The sequence below is a fragment of the Paramisgurnus dabryanus genome, chromosome 10 (assembly GCF_030506205.2).
Source record: "Paramisgurnus dabryanus chromosome 10, PD_genome_1.1, whole genome shotgun sequence".
Taxonomy (NCBI): Eukaryota; Metazoa; Chordata; class Actinopteri; order Cypriniformes; family Cobitidae; genus Paramisgurnus; species Paramisgurnus dabryanus.
Genome location: NC_133346.1, coordinates 17894243 through 17921510, shown reverse-complemented (window position 1 = coordinate 17921510; position 27268 = coordinate 17894243). Strand labels below are relative to the sequence as shown.

The 27268-nt window shown below is 38.4% G+C and overlaps 1 protein-coding gene across 1 annotated transcript in view; it reads right to left on the bottom strand.

Annotated features, from left to right (window-relative positions):
- gfra2b (GDNF family receptor alpha 2b) overlaps positions 1-21635 on the bottom strand; it is a 71571-nt gene extending 49936 nt beyond the window's left edge. The window contains exons 1-2 of the mRNA XM_065290493.2: positions 20719-21635; positions 16240-16554 (exon numbers count right to left, since the gene is read on the bottom strand). Coding sequence (XP_065146565.1) covers positions 16240-16554; positions 20719-20761 — 358 coding nt within the window. The 5' untranslated portion in view covers positions 20762-21635. The remainder of the gene's footprint in view (positions 1-16239; positions 16555-20718) is intronic.
- Between the last annotated feature and the right edge of the window lie 5633 nt (positions 21636-27268).

Sequence of the window (27268 nt, the reverse complement as noted above, 5' to 3'; positions counted from 1 at the left end):
TTTGTTAATGTGCGCATGCGCGTGATCTGCACTCTTATAAACGCCACAGCGAGTTGATATCCAGTCACTGTGCGCTACCTGCGTTAACTCTGCTTGAACTCTGCTTGCAATGCTGGTGTCAGATTTCAATCGCGTGCACACACACCCAACAGAAATACGACAACAAAAAGCAGCAGAACGACAGACTTTTAAATCTGAGGTGTGGATTAATTATTTGCGCGTGTAGATTACATACAACATCAATGTAAAGATGCAAATTCGCGTGGGGCAATGCGAATGACGCAAATTGGGCTTGTTATTGATGCAAACGCGCGTTATTTGCCTCAAACACGTCTTCTGTAAATAAATCCCACCAGTAATGTTGTTTGAGGAACGCATTTTTGGTTTCTACACAGACAGCATGATGTTGGACTTAACAGTAGTGCAGTAAGGTATAGCCTTCATTTACAATGTTTAATTTACTAAGGTCAGGTATATAAAATGGCCAATTTATGTAATGTAATGAATTCACATGTTCCCCAGTTTGAACAGGATATCATTTTTATATGTCTTTATTTAATTATATCTTATATTATTGTATCAATACACTAGATGTAAGATGATTTTTTCATTTACATAAAATAAAGAGGACTGCAATTAAAACCAGTATTTTTTTCTTCTTAACATCTCAATGTTCCTGTTACCTAAGCATAGAATAATTAAAAACACTTTAATAGGCCAAGGCATCAGAACCGAAACCGAACCGTAAACCGTGAACAAGAACCGAAATATGTATTGAACCGTGAACTAAGTGTATTGTTGAATCACTAATATATATATATATATATATAAATCACATTATTATTTTTTTTGTAGCTCCAGATCTCACTCTCTTTCTGAAACGCACGGATTTGAAAAACCCTGTGTCCCTGATTGGCCAGCTAATCTGTACGTTGTGATTAGCCTGAATACCTCTGACGTCACCTGGAAATGTGACGCTACTTACCATGTTTGAAAGATTTGGTTGTTAACAGAAGTTAACTTACAGACTGAATGTCCGAAACAGGAGGAATTATGATAATGTCGGTCTTTACTACATCACCAATCCCAGGATGTAAACTGTTGCCTACAATCTGTGTGTTTGTTGTAGTCCAAGAAAAGAGATACGTTGGAGACGATAACTTGTGTAATCGTTTACTTTGGGGTTTGTACTTTTTGCATATCGTTACTATTACATGTACACTTTCACCTACATGAACCAAAGCATGCTTGATCTTTATTAAAAGTCCAAGATTTGGCTGCAAGGTCACATTAGTCACACCATCACTTTGTCCAGCAGTAAGTAATGACTTTCATAGTGTGCACCGTTAAGATTAGACACCCTGTGTCTGTCGAATCTCCACACTGTGATGCCAGATGCACTCCCATCGTCCTGTGATGCACTCCTAAAGAGTCTTAACATCATCAGCCCTGCAGCCTGTGCCTCCCTATTCCCAGCTCGCCGACCCTTTTGTCTGCACCCCTGGCTGGGTATTCTTTTAAGGGATCATCCTGGATCAAGAATTTATCTGCTATGTCACTGTAGCTCTACGCTATCTGCCTCCCAGCCTTGCTGCTGTGTGGCCACCTTTATGTGCTTTTACTGAATGTGTTAATCCTGCACACACAGCCTTAATCTCTGCCATGCCAGGCCCCGCAGCGCCTACTTTGGGAAATCATTGCGCGGTTCCATGGGGAGCCAGTATAACATAAGTTGACATAAATCTACAGATTTGTCTCCGTTATATTCATGGAGTGCACCGGGCATGTATTTAGCATAAAAGAGGTGAGCGTAATCTAAAAAACTTGATCGTGCTGAGAGTTAGCAAGGCATTAAAATGCACAGATGCTGATATGATAAATGCAAATAGAGCAGCTATTAGTGAGGAGTTTCTGAAGTAAGCACATTTAACAATTGCGACTGTCTGTCGCAGAGAGCGCTAACATGCATTGACGTCGCCCTTCCCGGGTTCGTCCTTTGCACTGTAAAAAAAAATGCTGTGTATTGACATTGTACGAGTTCAACAGATGGAGAGTGCTCCTGAGGTGCCAAAATTAGACTCAGCATTTGGGATGCTGGGAAGATTTCAGATTCAAACTGCTGTATGCTAAAGTCATACAAGTAACCTACACTATCAGGATTTGTTCTTAGTCCAATTTAAGAAATTGTGCCATATGGTTGGCCTTTGGTTCATTAAGAATCAGTCAAATGTATAGGATTTTGTCCAAGCAAACATTAAAGGGAAACTTCACTTTTTGAAAATATGCTCATTTTCCAGCTCCTCTAGAGTTAAACATTAGATTTTTACTGTTTTGGAATCTATTCAGCCGATCTCCGGGTCTGGTGGTACCACTTTTAGCATAGCTTAGCATAATCCATTGAATCTGATTAGACCATTAGCATCGCGCTAAAAAATAACCATAGAGTTTTGATATTTTTCCAATGTAAAACTTGACTCTTCTGTAGTTACATCGTATACTAAGACTGAGGGAAAATTAAAAGTTGAGATTTTCTAGGGCGATATGGCTAGGGACTATACTCTCATTCTTGCGTAATAATCAAGGACTTTGCTGCTGTAACATGGCTGCAGCAGGCGTAGTCTATCACTACTAATATCACTACGCCAGAATAAGAGTATAGTTCCTAGCCATATCAGCCTAGAAAATGTTACGTTGGTCTTAGTACATGATGTAACTACAGAAGATTCATGTTTTAAATAGAAAAAATATAAAACTCTTTGGTTATTTTTAGCACGATGCTAATGGTCTAAACAGATTCAATGGATTATGCTTAGCTATGCTAATGCTGCGTTTACACCAGCTGCGGTAAAGTCGTCAAGCGCAAGTGATTTCAATGTTAAGTCAATGTGAAGACGCGTTGACGTGCGTCTGGAGGTCTTGAGGCGTGGATGAGGCGTTTGGCGCGGTAGACGCAATTCCACCTCATTGAGCGTATAGCGCGGTACGCACAAATGGTGCTTTTTGTGCATTTTGTTATTGACGCGAATTTGCAAAATTCGCGTCAACTCGTTTTCAACTCGGGCGTTTGGGCGTTGCAAAACGCCCGAGTTGAAAAATTGGAACTTAGGCGGATTTTCGCGCCGCGTTAACCAATCAGGAGCCTGCTTGCTGCTGTGATGGCAACTCCGCCCGGAGTCACTCATTCAGCATGAAGGCTTGATATTGTCCGTGAGCAGTCACCCGGAGTTCTTAGTTCTTATTTCTATAGAGGAGACAGGAATAAAAAGGACCTCGCTTGGAAGAGTGTCAGTGAGGACATTGGGAAACCTGGTAAGTTGTAAATACACATTTCACTTTTGAGTCACGTGACGTTTATCGACCTGTGCCGTTTATTTCCCCCCTATAGTAGGGTGACTAAATACAAACCGGTAACTCTCTCGATAAATGCACAATCAACATAGGCCATCCTGCAAACAGACCACCGCATAGCACTTGCCCCTCCCACAAGAAGCGGATTTTGCCTCTGACGGGCGTCAAATGCTTGCTTTTTCTGTGCGTCTACTTCGCTCTTGACGCACGAATGCATTCAAACTGTTCAAGCAGCAAACTAGGGGCGGTAGACGCAATTTTGTTGCCTGAAACGCGGTTGGTGTAAATGCAGCATAAGAGTAGTCCCCCAGACCCTGAGAACAGCTGAATGCATTCCAAAACTGTAAAAATCAAATGTTTAACTCTAGGGGAGCTGGAAAATGAGCATATTTACAAAAAAGTAGAGTGTCCCTTTAAGAATGAAATGTACAAATATAAATCAGCAACATGAACATTATGTCTATTGAATGATGCTGATCACCCAATCACAAGCTCTTCACTAGCAACCATCCTAAATTCTGACATCATAGGCTGTAGACAAGAAAAAAATAAAAGACAATTTCACATTTCAAAACCTAGAGCTACAGATTCATACTTTTTAAATGGCCTTCAATTGAGATAAATGTGATTCCAGGGCAGATGGTGTAATTACTGCATCTGCAAGCATGGGGTAACTATGCCAAACAGCCAAACCCTAGATCTTATGAAGAAAGCAAAGAAAAATGTATTCCCATCCGCAATCTACAGTCACTCCTATAGCCGTGTTATCTACACTGCAGATAAAAAAGCCAACAAGAGATTTGAGTTTTCATAGCAACCGAGCTGAATATTAAGTTCAGCTTGGATGGATACAAGTCATCAGATGAGAGTCAAAAAGCAACCCGGCCAACTCGATCAATTGTGCCGTTACATTTTACGCCGTCTTTGTGTCCCAAATTTTAATTACCTCTCAGACAATAAACTTGGCATAATTTCTAATTAACCTCTCCTGCAAAAAAATGCACTCGGTGCTTTTCTCATGTAAGCCAGGGCCTTTGTTGGGGAAACATCTTCAATAGCATATTTCTAATTCTCGAAGGAAGCAGAGCTTTCAGATAAAGACTGCACCCGTCTCAGGGTTTCAGCTGCTTCTGTCTTCTCAGAAGAGGCGGTGATGTAATGGCATTTAAACATGTAATAGCATTTCATTCATCAGCCAATGTCTCCTCGGTATTATTCCACTGCTTGTGTTATAAGTGACCCAGACTGTGATAACTCAGCTTAACTAATTTTTTTGTGATTTACTCTTTTATAACGTTAAAAACATTCTGTGAAAATATAACCTTGATATTTTTAATATTAACTGCGCAAGACCATGTGTAATCTCACATTGAGCCTGGGTTTCACAGAGAGGGTCACATTAGAAATTGTATTTCTAAGGAACACAAAAAGCATAGACTGGAATGCCAGCCCATCTCACGTATAGTACAATTTAATTACTGTACTCATCCTGGATAAACTGAAGATGATGCACTCGCTTTCTATATATATACACATTTGTGATGTCATGTAACTTATTTTAACCCCCATAACATTATACTGTATGACCACTTATGGGGAGAAAAAAACATAATTTCCATTAGGAAAATGTTTCCTGCTGCTCTAAGATTTTTATTAAAAGAATCCATTAGTCCGAGGCATTACTGTACCGAAGTACCACAGCTTGATTGAATAAAACATTGAGTTTTTGAAACCTTATAATGAATAATTGCAGCCTGTACAGATTTTATGCAAAACACGCAAAGTATGCATTATTGTACTGACCACAGTACACATTACTGGGTGGGCGTATATAGTGTGAGAGGTTTGTCTGTCACAGACCTCTGTGCTCTTGAGTGTCAGTGTGTGTTCTTTTATAGGCATGAGTTTATATGTATTATTATTCACATCAGAACTGATCTAGCTGAGCAGAACTGTCACTTCTTTTCTCCTGCCACCCCCAAATATGAACCAAACCAGTCTGCAGTTATCAAAACAAGAACACTGTGCAGAACCTGCTTTTAGGAGTTACTTTTTAGACTTGCACTCTTCAATTATATTTCACATATATTCCCCTTTATAGACAAGACAATGTATTATTGTGGTTCACTTAGCAAAGAAGGAAAATATAAATTACATCTGATGCATAGGAGCGCTTAATTTTTTTACCCTTACTGGCATAAGGTGATGAGACGTATGGTTTTTGTGGTGTTTCGTTGTGCATTGTGGTCTTTAACCTGTGCAATAATGCGCAATTCCTGTATCTTAGTTGGTAGAGCATTGGTGCCATGGATTCATTAAAAGGTCATGAATTTGTTCCCACGCTAATAATCACATGCTAATAAAACGTATACCCTGAAAGCCCTTTAAGTCGTTTTGGTGTCGTATTATATATATATATATATATATATATATATATATATGTGTGTGTGTGTGTGTGTGTATGTATATATGTGTGTGTATGTATATATGTATATGTAAACCGCGACAGCCGCTTGTTTATGTTGTTACTGCTGAAACGTCTATCTATCTATCTATCTATCTATCTATCTATCTATCTATCTATCTATCTATCTATCTATCTATCTATCTATCTATCTATCTATCTATCTATCTATCTATTAAAATTAAATATTGGCAACTGGTGAGTAAGGGACTGTGTCAAAAGTTCACACATTTAGTTTAAAGGGAACATATCATGAAAATCTGACTTTTTCCTTGTTTAAGTGCTATAATTGTGTCCCTAGTGCTTCTCTCAACCTAAAAAATGTCAAAAAGATCAACCCAGTAATTTAGTTTTGGTAAATCATTCTCTGCAAGCATGTCAAAAAATAGGTCATTGAAATTTGGCTCCCCTAGTGATGTCAGAAGAGGATAATACCGCCCCTTAATCTGCACTATCCAACTATGGCACCTTCATTTAGTGCAGAGATCAGCTCATTTGCATTTTAAAGGACACACCAAAAAACTAAAAAATTTTGCTCACACCTACAAAGTGGCAATTGTAACATGCTATAATAAATTATCTGTGGGGTATTTTGAGCTAGAACTTCACATACGTACTCTGGGGACACCAAAGATGTATTTGACATCTTAAAAGAGTGTGAAATGTCCCCTTTAAAAGGTCATGGGTTCGAACCCAGGAAAATCATATGCTGATAAAAAGTATACCTCTGAATGCACTTAAAGTCATTTTGGTGTCATTAAAAGGGGTCATTAAAAGTGTCATAAGGCATAAATAAATTTTTTGCATTGGAAACTGGTCAGTAAGGGGCTGTGTAAAAAGTTCACACATTCTGTTTAATCAAACCCACATTTTGATTGGTAGCGATGGTCAAACGTCATTCCACGCAATACGACAATGTTGTTTTTTAATCTGCACTATCCAGCTATAAAACATAACTATAGTTAGTAATAAGCTTATGCACAATAAAACCTATGGGTCACTTTTGGGAGGAGAAGAGGTATAAAAATAGGATACGCACTTAATTTCCACACTAAATATAATCATAGACATCATTAAGCAAAAAATACACATTGTTTCAAAAAATAATGAGGGTCATAGCAATTGACCTAAATGCAGATTTCATTTTGCATGGGAATTAAAAATTCAGGTAAGGTAGCTTGCTGCTTGGGGTGGGTATGATGAAAAATAGTTACAGTATGATTTATTATGAATAATATTTCCTAAGAGTCTGGGGATAGTTATTATCTTATTTTTTATGAGGTAGGTAGGACATTTCCCCCATGTTGTGCCTGGTAGGAATCAAAGGATGCAATTAGCAAGCAAAGAACAATCGGCTGATACATTGCCTCTACAGACAAAAGTAAATCTCGGTTGTGGAGTCTAAGCATGTTCATTAATCCACAAATACCAAATGACTTGGCAGAGTCGGGCCCGATTTCGTTTCACAATTTGTCAGGTGCACAATAGCTAATGAATTCTGCCCTTTAACCATTCTCATATCTACACGCTTGTTTAATTAAAGCTTTGAGAGAGGGTGAACCACACTGATATTTGATGAAGCACGCTGTTTAATTTAACCACCTCTATTGCGGCCAAATCTCCGGCTATCTAACAAACTTTGCTAATTTCCTTCAAACAATTTAGCGCACAAAATGTTTTGTTGGTTATCTTCCGATAAGCTGTAGTTTGTGATTAGTACAGAATCAGCGTTTGAGAAACTATTGAATTCATAATAATAGTCTAAGTATTTTTTTACCCGTAGTGCTAAAACGCGGTTGCTGATGAATCGTTATCATTTGCAAAGTATGGTACTCAAATTAGTGTTTTATTGGGACATCAAGATGTTTTTCCTGCGTAGAGAATTTGGATGTGGCCACCTCCACCAAATCTTGTGCCGCTTCAGAGTTTCGACAAGTGTCTTTGGCATGTTTCTTCACGAAAACCACAAACAATCATTGTTGTCTGTGGATTGTCATTTGTAACTGCAGTTGCAGCATTATGCCACTGTGGTGGCGCTATTTTGTTATCTGCACATTGATAAGCGCACTGACCAAACTTTTCAAGAAGAGCTGCAATTTAAGGAGCAATAATGGGAGCTATATTAACTACTGTATATTTCGTGGATGTTGTGCAGGTGAATCACTGCAGACACCAGATGAATATTACAGCAATGTTTCCTGCAAGAAATTGTTCGGTGGCTAAACATTGTGATCGCGTTCACTCTCTCAACACACAACGTGACCAGGAATGACTCAAAAATGAATGATTCTTTTAAACCAATTTGTTTTAATGAATGTCATCAAGTGAATCAATTAGCTCAGTGAATCAATCAGAACTCAGTGAATCAATCTGAGATCAGTGAGTGAAACATAAGGGAGGATGTGAAAGAGCTTTTCTCCGCATTTAATAAGACTTAATTTGAAGTCTTACAAGATAATGCTTAATTTAATTTTAATTTTGACTTCCATTAGGTGATGCCATTGGTATAAAAGCAATAATCGAAGCCATAGCTGCTACTTTACTTCAATTTGGCTATAATAGACTAAAATAGTTAAAAGGAGAGGGGAAATATTATTTTTTCATATTATTATTAAATATTATTATATAACACTATGGGGTGGTTGACAGCAAGAGCAACAGATGATGTCTATGATCGTGCAAACACTGCAAAAGAGCACAATTTTAAACAACTTTGCTTTTTTCGTATTAATTTGTAAGACCATATTGGTACATTTTTGCACAATTTTGCTTTCACCAGTGTGACGTTGGGGTTAGGGGTAGGGTTTTGTTATTGTTTTTTTATGATAATCGTACATTTTGCATGGTTATAACTATGTAAGGTTTTATAAATATTAGCCATCTCGTAAGGCTTAACAACACACTTTACAAGCGACATACTTTTTGTGTTTTAATAATTAAATGGTTAAAGAAAATTGTAAGTTACCTGCAAAGATATTTTGATAGCACTTTATTTTACAGTATGTGTACTTACCTTGTACTTGTATGGTAAATATGTTGTACTTGCAGACAAATGTGTGGTACTTACTTTTGAGTATCTACATGGTAATTAAATGGTATTATTACTGTACTTACCAGTGATACATACTTGGTAGTTATTATGTGACTATTATGTGATAAGTACTGGGTAATTATACATACCTATAGTGTAAGTATACAGTAACTAACAAGAAACTCTATTGTACTTACAAATTAATGTACTGTACCATATATTTTTTCACAACATTGCATCTTATTTTATGGTCTTACCATTGGCATATGTATACTATGCTATATATTAGGTGGTAGGTCATGTGTAATAACTTTGTAAAATGAAGCAGTTTGTTTACAATCCTGTTTCCATGCAGTTACTGTGGATGTACTAGTGAATTTACCCAGAAGGTAATGCGTACGGTATTCAATGGTTGGGGTTGCCTCACAGTGGCATATATATACTATGCTATAACTTAGGTGGTAGGTCCTGTGTAATAACTGTGTAAAATGAAGCAGTTTGTTTTACAGTTTCCATGCAGTTACTATTCACCTGCTACGTGAATGTACCAAGTAGTTAATGTGTATGGTATTCGATGCTTGGGTTTAAAGGGTACAATAAAGGACAAAGATATTGGGCCCTATTTTAACGATCTGAAACGCAAGTGCGAAGCGCAACGTGCAAGTGAGTTTGTGGTCGGATCTTGGGCGCTGTTGCTATTTTCCCGGCATGAGAAATAACTCTTGCGCCGGGCGCAAATCAATAAGGGGTTGGTCTGAAGTAGGTTCATTATTCATAGGTGTGGTTTGGGCGTAACGTCAAATAAACCAATCAGAACGCTAGCCAACATTCCCTTTAAACGCAAGGGCGCAAGTTCCATGGCGGGTTGCTATTATTATGACGGATTTACCAGGTGCACGCCAGGAGCGGTTCACAGCCGAGGAGACCGACGTCCTTGTACGGGGGAATCCCACGCTTGCCAGCATAAATCGGGCACGCCGTGTAACGGGAGGTGGATCTGCCTCAGGACTTGACGCCAGCAGAGGACATCGCTGCGTCCACCCTCACCGCTGAAAGGGTTTGGGGGCTTTGAAATCGGACCCAAGAAACGCAAGGTCCAACCCCAAAGTAGACTAACAAATCAAGTTCATATACATTAAGGTTTCTTATGAAAACATTTAAATTATTATTTAAATAAAATAAACGTAATACAGCCACACAACAAACTTATGAAAATATTTTAATCGTTATTTGCAAGAGAATTTTTTAACGCAGCCACACAATAAATAAAAACTATCACCACAATGCTCACCACTATGATTCCCCTTATCTCGTGTATTAATATTTTTTAGTGTAAAAATTTATGATTTGCAAAAATAACTGTTGCATCTGTGTAGATTAGATGCAATATGCGCGTTGTGCAAGCTATACGGTCAAGCATGCGCCCTTAAAATAGCATAATGAACAACGCGCAACGCGCCACTGACTTTAAACTTTTTTTTCTGGTCAGTGGCTCAATTGTTTTTTGAAACTGCAAAATAGCATCAGGGATGGTTTGCGCCGGAACACGCCTCTTTTTTTGCACTGGAGCGCAAGTTCATTCCCTAGTTTGTCGACGTGCGTCTGTGGAGGGAAAAACCCGCTGTGCGCCGTTGCAAAATACGAATGATACATGCGTCACTGACAAAGTCAATTGTGCTGGGTGCAAGATAGGGCCCATATAGTACAAAAATGGCACATCAGTAGTGTTTGTTATTAGTTATAATATTAGATATCACGTACACATATAAGTGCCTTTCATAAACTTACACTTGCCTGTAAGTACTAAATTCTCATTTCGTACATTAATTTGTAAGTACAGTAGTGTTTCTTATTAGTTATGGTATACCTACACTAAGTATGTATCTGGTATTACCCAGTACTTAAAAGAGTTACATAATAACTTCCTGTAGCAAGTATGTACCATTACATAATGATTTAATTACATGTACTGTAGATACTCAAAAGTAAGTAGTTTATTTTACAATTCCACAGTGTAGTTATATTGTTGCAGCTCATTAACTGTACTGAAAGTGTTGAAATCTGATAGCACTGTAAAGCATGTGCTAACTTCATGTCACAACACATCTTTTCAAAAATTAAATGCATTGAAGTCACAACCAAACTGCAAGTTATTTACAACCTCTCCTGTCATAAATGTGACAAAGTATAAACCATAACAACTGTAGAGAAAATATTTTTCATTCAGTTTTTGATACTTACCATTATAGACTGTATTAATCTGGTATTAACTCTGTAAAGAGTGTTGTTTTGCTTTAGAATTATTATCAGTTGACACATTGTTTAATAATATGCTTGCATGGGTTAACAGTAAATGTAATTTAGAGTCTTGTATTAAAGTGTCTTTGTTATCTCAGGGGGCACTGTGAGTTGCTTTATTTAAAGCTAAAATTTAAGTTATTTAAAGTTGCCTGGTTAGTATAATCTTGTAATTAACATGGACAGCTATAATAACATTTGCATAGGCGCAGATGGGGGTCATAGGCTGCCGATCTCACTGTAATTACATAATTGCCCTGAATGTTCTCTGACAGAGATACGGAAAAACTACATGCAAGTGCTATAACATTTTGTCACGAAACCATTTAGAGTAGATTATACCCTTTCTATACTGCACATTGTTCTTATAAAGTTCACTTTATTCACATTTGCAAGTATAATATTCCAATTATTGCTTGGTAGTTAGACTGTGTATTTACAGTACTTGTACACCATGTGAATACACAGACAAGTGCTTTAAAAAAGGTGCAGTGCTTTCTTCCAAAAACAACAAATGTGCTTAATTACTCTAAATTATTTTATAACAACAGCATCCATTATCTTTCCATTAGCACAAACCAACCGTTAAGCTTTGAAAATTTTGCTAAATGTGTCTTAATAATGTCTTCATTAGCTTCCCTCTTAATTTACAGCGACTGACAGAACAAACAAGATCTCCAGCTAAAACTTATTTAATCAAATTCAAGTTAGGTAAATACAAATGCCAAGTATTTTTGTCATTATAACAAATAAAACATGTAGATTGAAATGGGTGCCAGGTCATTTAACATTTAAAGAATATGAGAATATGAAATGTTATTTTACAGTAATATTATATTTTAAAGAGCACCTATTTCATTGCTAAAAACAATGTTATGTTGTGTATTTGGTATAATACAATGTGTTAGTGTGGTTTCAGGTTAAAAAACATATTATTTTCCACATTAGATTTCACTCTCTTTCTAAAATGCACAGATTTGAAAAGCTCTGTGTCCCTGACTGGCCAGCTACTATGTACGTTGTGATTGGCTTGTATACCTCTCACGTCAACAGGAAGTGAGACGCTCCTTACCATGTTTGAAAGATTCGGTTGCTAACTGGAGTTAACTTATAGGCTGTGAGTCAAAGCAGGAGGAATTATGATAATGTCGGTCTTGTCTACATCACCAGTCCCAGGAAGTGAACTGTTGCATACAATCCGTGTGTTTGTTGTAGTTTTAGAAAAAAGTTTAACGTTGGAGACGATAACTCGCGTCATTGTTTACTTTGGGGTTTGTACCTTTTGCATATCTTTAACATGTACTAATACACACTTACACCAAAGAAAATGTAAAAATTGTAAATCGGACAATATGTGCTCTTAAATATTAGATTAATATTTACTGCATGCCTTTAGTAGAAATATACATATTTTTTTACAGCATCCCAAACTTTAGAAGCAACCTGATCTCACAAAATACGTGAAATAGTCACGCATTATTTTGCTCAGTTTTGCGTGACATTGTCACGTATTTCCACCATATTACGTGCCCCTGACACGACTTCTTTTCCGTGACAGTTTCACGTATTGGTTACTCAACTGTTTTTCCTATTTTCTTACAATTGTCGCTTCGGTTTGGGGTTAGAACAACCTTCTGTTACATAAAATGACATCCTTACCCAAACCCAACTCTAACCCCAACGTCAGGCGACGATGGTTTAAAAATCATACAAATTTTTTTTTATAAACCAATACATTAAGTGACATCCTAACGCAAACAGCAAATCTAACCCCAAACCGAAGCGAAAATTGTTTAAAAATAGGAAAAACACTTGAGTAACCAATACGTTAAACTGTCACGGAAAAGCAAGTCGTGTCAGGGGCACGTAATATGGTGGAAATACGTGACAATGTCACGCAAAACTGAGCAAAATAATGCGTGACTATTTCACGGATTTTTGTGAGATCATGTTGTTAGAAGAGTAAAGTCCCCCCAAAACATATTCAAAATTACATCAATTTTTTTGAATTGGTAGTAAAAATAATATGAATAGAATACAGAGATATATATTTAAAAACTAGGATTATAAATGTTTTTTGTTTTAAAATGTTAAAGCTAATCTGTGGCTAACACCTGACGAAGCACTGCTGTACGTAAACAGTACGTTTTGTAAGTACTGTACATACAGTCCTGGGTATCAAACCAATGACCTTGGCATTGCTGGTTGTATCCTCTTTTAGTTTAGCTAGAATGCTAATTAACTGGTTTTAGCTTTATAGGGACCTTTTACATCGAGGTGGGTTTTCTTGGTCTTTTATCACAAAAAAATTTAATGTAGCAATTTTGTGTTACCACTTTTTACAGGTTGCCGCTTTCTTAAATATTTGGCCTCACAGATCCTGCATGCCTTTGAGTTTTGATACAAATCAAAACATCACCGGTCAATAGGAGATTTCACTGGATACGCAGAGCGTCACGTGAATTGCAAAGCACAACCAGGCTTGTGTTTCTAAAGCTGGAGCAGACATCCCAGCAATCCTTTTTGGCAGAACGTCTGTTGCTGATTCTCCCTCAATGCCACAAAATCTGTCTGTGTCATGGATCAGGCTGAATATTGGTCATGCTGAGAGGGCTTTGACACTGCCTGAGGGAACGATAAAGGTGAAGGGGCTTTGCTCTAACAGTGCGCTGAGCTCCAACATCCTGCCTGCCATTGGCAAACCCTCAAACTGACTATAGTCTCTAAGGGGGTGTATGTTTTCAATTGTTTCCAACAGAAGCGACATGCTTTTAAAAAACACCAGCAGCTGGCGTTATTTTGTCTTGTTTCTGTTTTGCGATGAGTGCCCAGAGTTAAAAAAAAATCAGCTTTGGGAGAAACGCTTAGCTCGTCAATGTCAATTTCGGACTTAGCCATCCAATTACAGTCGAGGAGAGGCGGGACAAATATGACAACATTCAATCGTCGCATCGTACAATGACTGATAAACAAGTTTTCAGACACGTTTCAACACTTTGGTAGTCACACCCCCTAGGCTACATTTACATGAAAATGATGTAGTAAAAAAACTTAAATGTTTTTCTTTGCCATGCTGAATGGCTGGGTTCTTTTTGATCCATAATGGGTAAATATTTGGACAGAACACATTCTGGGTTAAAAATGACCCAATGATCTGGGTTAAAAAACACTTTATAACCCAGCCATTTTTACAGTGCATGATCTTCTGTCAAGAAGTTGAAAGTTAAAATTCTGAGTCCTCTTTGTCTGAGACCGAGGCGAGACCGAGTAAAAATGCGGTCGATTCCAAGACGAGACCAAGATCTTTAAAAAGTGGTCTTGAGATGGGGGGTTACCCATTATTTAATCTTATTATGCAGTATTTGTTTTATTTATTTGTCTTACTGTCAATAATTTTCTCATCCAGTCTTTTTCTCTCTGCCTTCCTACTATGCTCAGTCCTACATTTCTATGACTCTCTCTCTCTCTCTCTCTCTCTCTCTCTCTCTCTCTCTCTCTCTCTGTTTCTCTTTCCTACACTTTCTGTAGACATCCCAGCGCAGTGTGACAAGATTTGACCTGTTCTGTTTTGCTTCATGTAGGACTATTTCTTTAGAAATAGAAAATCCATGCCGCCCATTTAAACACAATGACAGAAAGAAAAAGCCATAATAGAGCGGCTCTTAGTTTGGGTGATTATTGGGTCGACGCTTGTTGAACCGGCCAATTGTGCGTCGTCTTTGGATTTGATCGAGTTCAGTCCCGGCGTAATTATTACTGCATGCTCCCTGACACTTTTCTGTGGTAGATTGAGGAGCAAAATCACAAAAAAAAACATTTTAAAGAGAGTTGGTGCCGCCACTGTCCAAAAGTAGGACACAAAACTAGGTCCAACCATTTCAAAGTCCTAAAGCAAAATCAACTGAAGTGTTGTTGAGAAAACAAACTCTTTTCATGAGCTTTGTTTGTTGTTATCTGGTTAATGTACTTAACTTAACGCATACGAATCTAGGATAACATCTGTCTGGCATCATTTATCGACCGTTTCAATTTCCTCTAATTTGACCGCTATAAATATGGCACATTTGCTTGGAATTAACTTTCTGCAGCGCCTAATCTGTTTGCACACAGGCTCTGATGAAAAGAAGCTATGCGTTTTTATTTCTTTCCCTTACCTCAGCAGGCAGTGAGCAGGCCCAGTAGTTCACAATGCCTCATTGAAATGCCATGCTTGAGAGGGGCAGTTGCTTTAAAAGCGCTCTCTGATTACTCGCATCAATAGGACCCTATTTGTTGCGGCTCCCGCGGCAACTGCCAAAGCAGATGGGTTATAATTCAGGGCGATTTGCACTGCTTAAATCCTATAATGATTTCCCAACACTCCCAAAGGCAAACAAGTACCATCACGAACGTCTGAGCATTTCCGTGATGGATCGACTGGAAAGAGAGCAGGTAATGGTTAACAAACAAGCGAGCTAGTTGGTCGGCACCACACAGCAACAGAAGCAACCATTTTAGCTTAGCATCCTAAATCTCTGCTAAAGTTCCAAATAAAAAGCTAATAATCTATTATGCAACCCTTTAGAGAAACAAGTTTCTGAGTTTCGAGGTTACAGAGTTTCACACTGAGATATTAAATATAATTTTATTGCAAAGTGTGATATTTCTGCATCACTAATGTAAACCAATGGATTCGCAAAAATAATGACTGTTAACTTTTTGACCCCAGTCTTCCATTAGTCTGTGAAAACAGATAGTCCTGCGTTAACTCACATCATTGGTTGAGACAGTCAGTGCTTTTTTAGGCAGGTCATTCAGTTCAAAACCTTATGAAATGAACTATGGTTTAACTATGGTAGGCTATCTGCAGCAAAGCCATGACAACTACTTAGCATAAAGCCATATCTTTATAGGATTTGCACTAAAACTATGGTAAAAAAAAATGCTGGCAGTTATCCTATAGTAACACCATGGTTAATTTAAATAAGGGCACCTTTATAGGGAACTCGATTTGCTTTTAGTTGCTATTAGCATCAAAAAAGGACACTTATTGTATCACATTTAATAAGGTGATTTCTTTTTTACCCTTAACTGCACCCCAAAGTATCTGCAGCCCTACCTTCATTAAGCCCCATGTGGATGCTCCAGTAGCTTTGTAGACACTGTAGCTCCCTCTTCATGCCCCTCTTGCAGCGGCAGTCATACAGCGGGCTGTCCTGCAGCACCTCAAGGGCAGCCTGACACTCCCTGTTGGCCAGCATGGTAGTCCTGTCACGACCCACCAGGCACTGGCGCATGATGCGAAAGCGTGAGCTGCACTGCGAGTTCTGGTTGCACATCTCACTGGCTCTCAGGCAGTCCATGGGAGCCCTCCAGCCGTGAGTTCCCAGCCCTGACAGGGAAGAATGGCTGGCCGTTGAAAGTACCACCTCATCTGCGGGGAAAGGCAGTATTAAATATATGTCTAAAGTTATCAATGGCTACATATACTCACTGTATACCTACATACAATAAACACAACTCTTTTCCTACTTAGCTTTGTTGACAACGCTTATTGTTGGCCCCCAAGACAACATTTTAAATGTGATCTCATTTGTAAGTCGTTTTAGATAAAACCATCTGCTAAATGAATTAATGTAAATAGCTGTATGAATAATTGTACATTTGGGGCCATATTGCAGAATGTTCCTACGTCCCACGATCAATATCTGTTCTTAATGGGTTGAAATCACAATACAGTAGTTACTAAACAGATTAGATATGATTAAGAATTAAGATGTTTATGTGATACATCCCCACAAGCATTGTAATGGACGAAAACAGATTGTGGATTTTTACTGCATGTATACATTACCCACGAAAGTATTTTGACTTAAAGGGACAGTTCACCGAAAATAAATAATTTACTCGCCTTCAGATTGTTACAAATCTGTATTCATTTCTTTGTTCTGTTGAACAGAAAGGAACACATTGTGAAGAACGTTAAAGGGATAGTTCGGCCAAAAAAGGATATTAAACCCATGAATTACTCATCCCCAAGCCCACAGAGATGCATATGTCCATCATTTTTCAGACAAAAATATTTTCAGTTTTTTTAGAAAATGTTTTAGATTATCATTTGGTAAAATGTAAAGTTAAGGGGTCCACTCCTTCAAGTCCAAAAAATTTGCATTTATCTTTTTACAAAAGTATTCCAAATGGCTCCAGGGGGATAAACAAAGACCTTTTGAGAGTAAGCCGTGAGGTGTTGTCAGAGAAATATCCATATTTAAAACTTTATAAACGAAAATAACTTGCTTCCGGTAACGCTGGACAACACCGCACGGATTACTAAAAAGATGGACATATGCATCTCAGATGCCTTGGGGTGAGTAAATAATGGGTTTAATGGTTTAAAATAATTTTTGGCTGAACTATCCCTTTAATAACCAAACAGATCTTGGGTACTATTCAGTTCCATGGTATTATCTTTCCTACCCAGTCTCACGAGGTTTCATGATATAGTCACGTAATTGTTTTGATTCTTTTTTCATGATGTTATCACGAATTTCCGTGTTTTTTCATGATCATATAACAAATTCCAGTTTTCGTGTGATTATCTCATATTGGTTACTGAACTGCTTTTTTACTATTTTTAAACCATTGTCGCTTCGGTTTAGGGTTAGATGTGGTGCTTGGATTAGAATGTCACTTTATATATTGGTTTATACTATTTTTTCTGATTTATTTTTTTTTTTATATGTCGCCTGGCGTTAGGGTTAGAGTTGGGTTTGGGTAGGGATGTCATTTTATGTAAATCTAACCCTAAACCGAAGCGACGATGGTAAGAAAATAGGACAAAACATTTGAGTAACCACTACGTGATAATCACACGAAAACAGGAATTCGTTATACGATCACGAAAAACGCGGAAATTTGTGATAATATCACGAAAAAAGAATAAAAAAATTATGTAAGTATACAACGAAATTTCGTGAGACTGGGTTGTATCTTTCCTACGTTTGAAGTGAATGGTGCCCCAGATCTGGGGTGCATTTACAGCAAGCATAATTAGTAGGGGTGGGCAAAAAAATCGATTCTTAGATGAATCGCGATTCGGACGTGGGACGATTCTGAATCGATTCACAAATGTCAAGAATCGATTCTGAAATGTTAGTTTACAAAATAACGTCACGTTATCAGAACCAAAAGGCGGAACTCAACTGGGGGAGCGGTGATGCACACGGACAACTTAAGAGAGCGCGCCCTGCAAGAGCGCATAGGGGAGCTTACAAGAGCAGAAGAGAAAGAACACTTTAAATGCTTGTAGGACTATACTGCATATATCTTTACATTGAATTTAGGGCTGTCACCATTACTCTATTCTTTTTGAGGAGTTTTAAAAAAAATCCTTGAGTACATGTCGAGTACTCCTTAAAATAGCGGAGATGCGGTTTAGTGAAACAAACAGTAGAAGCATACAAATCAGCGCTACGCTGCCTCTCTCTCCCTCTTGTTTACTCGCTCACACACACCGTGCGTGTGAATCAGGAACTGCGTGAGGCAAGAATGCGCATCCATGTGAATTTTGGAAGTTAAAGACGACTGAGCTGCAGTGGCATGGCAAAACACATTTGAGAAGAAAGGCGCAACAACTCAAAAAGACCTGCATGTTTCACAATTACTCCAAAAGACCATAATGACAATTTTGCGCGTGGAGCAGCAGTTGTGCGATCTACCGGCATTGCCTTTGCGATCGACGTATTGGACACCCCTGCCCTAAACCATCTGCAGACTGTTTAGATATAACATGAATATACTTCTGTAAAAATATGCACATAGTTTGTTATACAGTCGCTGGGTGCGCTGCATTATATAAATACAGTAATACTGCCAATCACTGTGTATAATGATGATGATTAGACGCTTAACGTTCGTGGAAGTTAATGCCGGTTAACATATAGAATTAATATGTCACGTTAAATTAATATTTTTACTGGTTTTAATGTCTTACAACAGAAACAGGACATGTATGTATATAAGAATGACATTATTTATCCCTAGTTGCATTAAAGTACAGTATATGACAGTTCAGAGACTAGCAAAAGCGCAAACATTAACCTGGCTTTGAAAGCAAATGCGACGTAATGACGTCACAGATATGCAAATTAGTACGTCAAGAATCGATTCTGAATCGAATCGGGACCCTAAGAATCGATTCTGAATCGATTCATGAGGGTCCAAGCGATTCCCACCCCTAATAATTAGCTAACCATGGTTGTTGTTTGAACTCTATTGGTAATGACAGAACTTGCGACCATAGTTGCTTTCGCTAAACACAACCCTGATTGGCTACAAACATTCTTCAAAATGTCTTAGTTCACTGAAAATTCATTTAAGCTACATTTAAACAAAAGTTTGTTTTTATTTTATTTTTCTATTTTTTATGTAGCTTAAATATATTGATTGCATCCACTTACCTTAAAAAATTGAGTAAATTGAATTCATCATTTTTTTCAGTGTTTATGCTCAGCAGACACAAAATATACAGGTTTGGAACAACTTGAGGATGAATAAATGACGACAGAATTTTAATTTCCCTGTGAAATCCTTAGTGTCAGAAATGAAGAGTTTGGTTCCAAAACAAGATTACTAAGTTTTTTGTCAAAACATGTTTTTATATGTTATCATGTTTTTATTGTGTTTTATTGTGCTACTTAGCTGTATTTGTTTAGTTATGAAGGCTTAAATCAAAACAAACCAACTGCAGTTTGATTAATAATAATTGGAATGCACTATCAAAAAACGTTATTTTTGGAAAATTTTGGAGTTATCTCATTTTGGAACCAAACTCTTCATATATAGGTATGTTTTAAGTAACTATATTTTACTCTGCACTGTTTTTAAATAGAGTCCCAAGTTTGCAATCGTTTTACAGTGCTATATGGTGACTGTGCCCAACAGTGACATCCACAATCTCAAACGAGAGTGACTCCTGTCTGCGGGGCAGGGAACTGCAAGCAGCTGGCGATTACTTAAAAACGCACCATATTTTACTGGATAGGCTTTGTCATCTTTAAGTTACATTTGAAAACAAATCTCTATATTTCTATATATCTATATTTATTTCAAGAAAATTATGTGCATCATTCGCCATCTGCACTAACACAATGAATTCGAAGCATGTTCTGGATTACCTGTGGAGAAAAGCAAGTTTAATATAATAGCTACAACAAACCGAAAATATCGTGGAAACGTTAAAATACGAAATTAAATATAAGTACTTTGTTTGAACAGTTCGTGTTTTCAGCACCATGGACAGCGACACTCGTGTCAAAACAACGTGTCTTCAAATACAGCACAGTTTTCTTCGTTTAAACCTTAGCTATATTTTTCCACGGGATGTGATGCTGTAAAAGACAACCAATGCACGGGAAAACGACTGTATAAAGCACGTGAGTTATATGTGTCTTCCCCATAAATATGTACTTTGCGCAGACAGTTACGATATTAGAAAACTCCGTCAAGATGACACATGCCTATACACTGGTTTTATTACTTTCTCATTTCTTTGTCTGAGTCCGCGTGTCATTCAATAAACATGAGCTTTATTACTCACCCAATAAAAACAGGACGCTTAGAATATTGAGTAAAATCATCATAGTTCCAATACGAACAAGCAGTGAGGTTTAACAATCCCAGACTCCGTCCGACGTTGCAGCCGATAATTTCCGATCACGGGTTATTTAACGCGCGTCTTTTCACACCGCAGGTTCATCTCCAAACACTCAGTCGGTGGTTAAGACAAAGTCAGACGGAAGTTCAGACCTTATAAATCCAATACTTAGTTCCACTTGCAACTTTAGTGAAAGATGTATGAAAAATAATTATGGGGGGTTATTTGATGAAACCCGCCAACATATCCGTTTCACATGAGCCTTGATGTATTTCTCTCATTTGGGTCGAGTGGCTTGATATTAGTCCGGGTTTGAGAGCGTCAGATCAACTTATAATATTAAAAATACTGATATTGCGCCACTATCGACTACAAAACTTCAAATACTCCCCTGTTCCCGGTTATCCCACAATTTTTAAAACGCACAGAAGTTGGTTGATCGATTGACCTTAATATTTCTCCGATCTCTATGTAGATTCCTGTCAGGAAATATCAATCCCCGCTGGATAACCTCGAATGTGAACTGGACAACCTTGACTTTCATCAAAATCCTTTTATCAAGCTCACGCGTCCGCGCCGTCACAACCTCCGTAGTTTCTCTCGTTCCTTGATAATGAAGAAAACAAAAAGATAAATAACACTTCCACTTATTGCTCTCTGTTGTCTGTGCAGAGGAAAATGCTTTTCTCCGACCGAACTGAAGTTACTCGTCCGACCCCCGGGGCTTCTCGTCAGAGCGGACGCAATAAAGAGAGCGCGGTATCATCGGGCGCATCTAACCGCTGCGCACTGGCTGAAGCGAACAAGGGCATCTACGTACCGTAGGACGGTCGTGTCTCAGACGACCTTGTGTGCTGTGCAAATCCTGTTGGGATTTTTCCTCCTCCCCCGTGTTTAAAAACATCAGGCTAGTGTTATGGAGGAAAATCACCAGTCGTAATGGACACTTAAAGTGGCACTATTAGACAATAATTTCTAAAAAAATCAATATAATGATATTTGCTACGAAGTAAATGATCTACGTAGTGGGTTAAAAAGTGCAAAATTGAATCATTTTCCAACATTTTAAAGAAATTTGTGCCAAAATGTGCACAATTGAACATCACACTACACACACTGCATATCAATCACTCTCATAATTATTATTTCTATATATAACTGCAAACTGCTATATCTGATTCATTGAAATAATGGACGTTTGCCAAGTCTGACGTAAGTTAGTATGAGGGAGCATGTCTAAATAGGCTATCTAATGAAAAGAAAATAAGCAAATGTTGTTTCTTTAAATCATTTAAGCTGATTAACCACAGAACAACATCTTTAAATGTGCATTGCTTTTCATGAAGATCAAATTAAAGCATTAGGTTAAATACAAAAGCTCAATCAAACATATCACATCTGTTTTGCAAGCTGAATTGATACACAATTTCATTACATTGATTAGCCTTATTAAATCAGCCTTGAATAGACATTATTACAACTAAATAATGTGCACATGGCTTGTTTTTGAAGGGGGAAGCAGATTTTTTTCTTCTACTAAAGGGAAAATAATATTTTTTTGCTTGGCATTTGCACTTATTAGTCTGCGCTACTCAGCCTATTCTATCAATCACAGAAAAAACCAAAGACACAAATCTAGGTTGATTTTGACCCAACAGTAAGTTTGGCCACATATGAGTTAAAACAGAACATCATTTTTAGAGTTAATAGCACAGTCAACATGCCATCATTCAGATTTCTCATGTTATGTTTTTTAAATTAGATAGGAGAACAATCAAGCAACATAAAAGATGCCATTCTAGGCCGCTCTTAGTGAGTAAAAAGCTGTTTTTGACAAGTCCATTATGTGAAAGAAATTAATTGACTCAGTTCCTGTTGTGCAGAACCGTTCAGTATCCTTCAGAATCCTACACAAAGCATTTTTGATGTAGTTATCTAATGCATTCATCACTAATGTACATTCGTCCTACGGTATCTGTACTGTTTGCATCACAAATGTACGTTGTTCAAGTGTGTGCAGTCTTCTGTAAAACGTGTTAAATGATTTTACTCTAATGCGATGTGCCATAGTATGCAAACGTATAGGATTTTCTCTTTTTCAACTGCTAAATGCTGATTAGAGTTGATGTTCCCTGCACTATCAATATTTATCATGTATGGCACAGTGTTCTGCTATATGTAAAACCAATGGGGGTATTCAAATCAAGTCTGAACGAAGCTTTCTTTTCCTGTAGAGGAAGATTGAATATCATTATCTCGGCAGGCTGTTGTGCCTTTGTGGTTTAAGTGATTTTTTGCTCTGTCTCATTGGCATTTTTGTAGCAGGACTAAACTGGTACGCACAGGGGTCCATCAGTCTGTTATAGCCTACTGGAACAAAAAATGAGTGAGCTTGTTTTGGTAATCTGATGCAATAATCATGTTATGTTATCATATTTTGCACATGATAGCGTAAACCACCATTAGTGCACATTATGCAGACTGACTCCTACTGTGTGTCTCTCAATGTGTTTTGTTTTGATCCGTTCAAATCCACATGCTATGCTTTGAGAACAATCTGGATAACAAAGTCTGAGATAGAGATTGTCGCTGAATTCGCACGCTGTATGCGACTTCGATGCCGTCTGCGTGTACGTTATGTAAATCATAAACATGTTTTCTCCCTAGACATCCTCACTCGGCTGACCTAAGGGTTTCATCGATTCCCATACTTCCAGGAAACCAGAGGCCCATGACAAGGTTTTTTTAACAGCAGTAAAAAGCAATGGCATATTTAAACAACACACATCATCCACCAGTCACAAAGCAAGCGTGCTTGCCCATGCATTGAATCTGAAGCAATGACCTTGTCATAAGCAAACACAAAGCTGACTTTAAAGTGAGCCTGAAAGCATGCAGCACATATAGGGATGCAGTAATGTTTGGGATGATGGGAACGGAAACAATGTGACAGACTTTCCGAATGGGAAAATTTGGACCGTCCACGTTGCTTGCATGTCAGCACACGCTGTTCAGACGCTAATGATGAATAACTCACTCGTTTTCTTCCACATCTTTCTGAATTCGTGTGTAATATGACATCATATTCGGAACAGTATATTTCACTATTAAAGTCTGCGTAAAGTCTAATATTTAATGAGTTCTCAGTTTGGCACACCACAGAAAAATGTGTTATTAACCACCCAGCCCAGCCCAATTTTAAAGATGAAAACGGCAAGTAAATAACAAGCTATCAAAATAATGGAAAATAGGCAAGATTCTTTGCTCTCAAACACTGGGGGGTGTCGCTGTTGGCGCTGAAACCACGCCCACTCGAAGGAAAGCTGCCAGGGTCTCTCTCAGCTTTCAAATACCGCTTATGTTAGGGGCAGGGCCATGTTGGTGGCTCCAGTGCATCATTGAGCCACCGTTTTAGCCACGCCCAAATAATCTTGAAAGAAGAAATGTGAAAAAAACAAACTGTTTAACGGTGTAACTCCACAATTCAGTACTACATTGTTCATAGTCTTTGTAATGTGTTTCAGCAATACATTACATACAATACATTTATAATGTGTTTAGAAGCAATTCTCTGAAATGACTTTACATGGACTTTAAGTCCAGTGTATGCCAGTGTTTGTTTGTTTTAGGGTTTGTGGGTAGTGTGCTGTGCAATTTATGCATTTACTCCTTTTTTAGTTTGTTTTGTAATAGTAGCTTAGTTCAAAAAGTCCACACATTTCATCTCCACATTAAACTTCTGCGGGTTAAAATAAGTCATTGTGACTGCAACAAAGAGGAAAATGAAATCTTGCTTTTCAAAACGTCAAAAAAGCAGGCGATGAAGAGAACGGCATGCAGAGAGGATTTTTTTGTGCTGAAGTACTTCAGGTACATTGATTGCTCAACAACTGCTTACCTGTGAGTGTGTGTGTGTGTGAGAGAGAGAGAGAGAGAGAGAGAGAGAAAGAGAGAGAGAGAGAGAGAGAGCTCCACAGGGAGCTTTGCTCTGAACTGGTTGAAGTTTATAGGTCAAAGATGATTAAAGTTTGAGATGCCCCATACTGTTTTGCAAGTAAGTTTTGATGAAAGATCAGAACAGGGAGATTGTATGGAAACATGTGCCTGGGATTCACAGCTGCTATAATGAAACCAGAGCATTTTACCTCTGCTAGCCATCGAAAAGAGATTTTCCCAAAGAGGTTTTGTCTTAGGTTCTGCTTAATGCATAACAGGGCAGGTTTAGCAAGCATTTGATAAAAAAATAGAGGCCTGTAAGGAAATAAACCGATGCACTTAAACTGTCTTTTATCACTCTCTCTGGTTAGAAACACGGTGAACGTGATTTCACCAAGTAGGATGTGATCCTGGATCAACACCATTGTTGGTCCTGGATCAACATTTTCATTAACCAATCAGATTGCAGGATTAGGATTAGTTTGTATGTTAGATAGGTTTAGGATTGAGTTAGGGGCTTTTAATAAATACTCCTCAAACTATTATTTCACACTAATTTGAGGGTTTAAAAATGGTTAGGGTTTGAGTTAAGGGTAGGTTGGGGTATCTTTTATTAAAACGTTGATCCAGGATCACATCTTACTTGGTGAAATCACGGCGACCTTAGAAACACTTACCCCCTGTATTGTACAGGCTTGCATTATGCATTCTTTAAAACCTTTACTAAAAAATTAAAAACTTTATGCATTTTGCCTATATATTCAGCCTGAAATTGGGAGCCTGAAAACACAAAGGCTGTGTTCGAAATCTCTGAAATGCTGTCTTCGGAGGCAGCATCAAGGCACGTTCGAATCCAATGTTTGGTTTACTTCCTGTCTCCTGAGATACCTTAATTTTCTTGTGCGGGGAATGTAAGTTCGAAAAAATAAAATGGTAGCCAAGAGAGCATTTGGAGCACAAATTTGGGGTAAATAAGGTTTTCTTTTTTAACTTTTGATTGCATTTCTAGCAAGAACTTAATATTGCAGTTTTCAAATATGGGATTAGTTATCACAAAGACGCTCTCTGTTTATATTTCAAACAAAATTTCTATGACGGCTCTCCGAATGTCACGGTGATCCGTGTCATGTTTTGTGTTTGTTCCATATTGTCATCACCTGGACAATTGTTAATTATCATCTCATTCATTCCACCTGTGTGTCATTAGTCTTTGTGTATTTATACTGCTGCCTGTGTCACACTTGTCGCCGGAAGATTGTCATTGCTACCCTGTCTGTTCCCCATGTTATGTGTTCCCATTGTTTGGATGTTCCTGTGTTTCTTACCTGTTTATGCTCCTCGTGTTTTGGTTCCCATTTTATTATTAAATGTTATTTATTTTGAACTCTGCGTTTGCGTCCTGACTCTCCATCCGTGTCATGACAGAATCTTCCGGCCAGCATTGGACGCAGCGAGTTCGGGGAGGGCTGCTTCCCCAAGTGTTTCGTCGGGGTGGAGTATTGACATCGGGTCCTGCACGTTGCCAGTCCCAATGTCCTTGGGGATCATCGCGAGAGATCGCTCGCTCCTGCAGGAAGGGGATCGGCCCAGGCGGTCCACTAGACGGTAGAGTCGTCGACTCTGGTTCCTCGGTGGGTCCACCGCTGTGCTCGACTGGGGCCCGGAACGGACACCACGCCCGATCATTTCCCCGGGGTGGTCGCCACCGTGAGGGAGCCCATTTCCCGAGATGGCAGGACGCGACTTCCGGGGACATCGGATTCCCGGCGATTCCCAGAAGGGGGTAATTCATCTGCCTCGGTCCTCATGAGGGTCGTTCTGGTTTGGCCGGCTCACCGTCCATTGGCTTCGTCCCGGCGGCTGCCGGTTTCGTCAGGGTCTCCAAGCCCTCCATCCCTCCCCTGGACCCACCCTACCAGACTTTGTTTGTTTTTTGTAATGAGTGTCTGGTAGCCACTCCAAGAGGGAGGGATAATGTCACGGTGATCCGTGTCATGTTTTGTGTCTGTTCCATATTGTCATCACCTGGACAATTGTTAATTATCACCTCATTCATTTTTGTGTATTTATACTGCTGTCTGTGTCACACTTGTCGCCGGAAAATTGTCATTGCTACCCTGTCTGTTCCCCATGTTATATTTTGGATGTTCCTGTGTTTCTTACCTGTTTATGCTCCTCGTGTTTTGGTTCCCATTTTATTATTAAATGTTATTTATTTTGAACTCTGCGTTTGCGTCCTGACTCTCCATCCGTGTCATGACACCGAATCCATTTTTCTGGAGCTGCCTTCATGCCACCGAAGTGATTACCTCATGAAGTCAGATGGCTTAGTTTTCAGACGCAGCCCAAGTTTTGAAAGCAATACCGTGAAAACGACTAAAACGTTAATTCGTGAAAGTAGTCACATCATGTATTCTGTATTTTTTACAAAGTGACATCTGGCATGCATAACACATTTTAAGAATTTGTGTTATTGTAACAGTGATAGTTTTGACAATGTTGTCTTCTGAATGCAAAAAAAAAAAAAAAACTTTAGTGTTCAGTCATTGTCATGTAA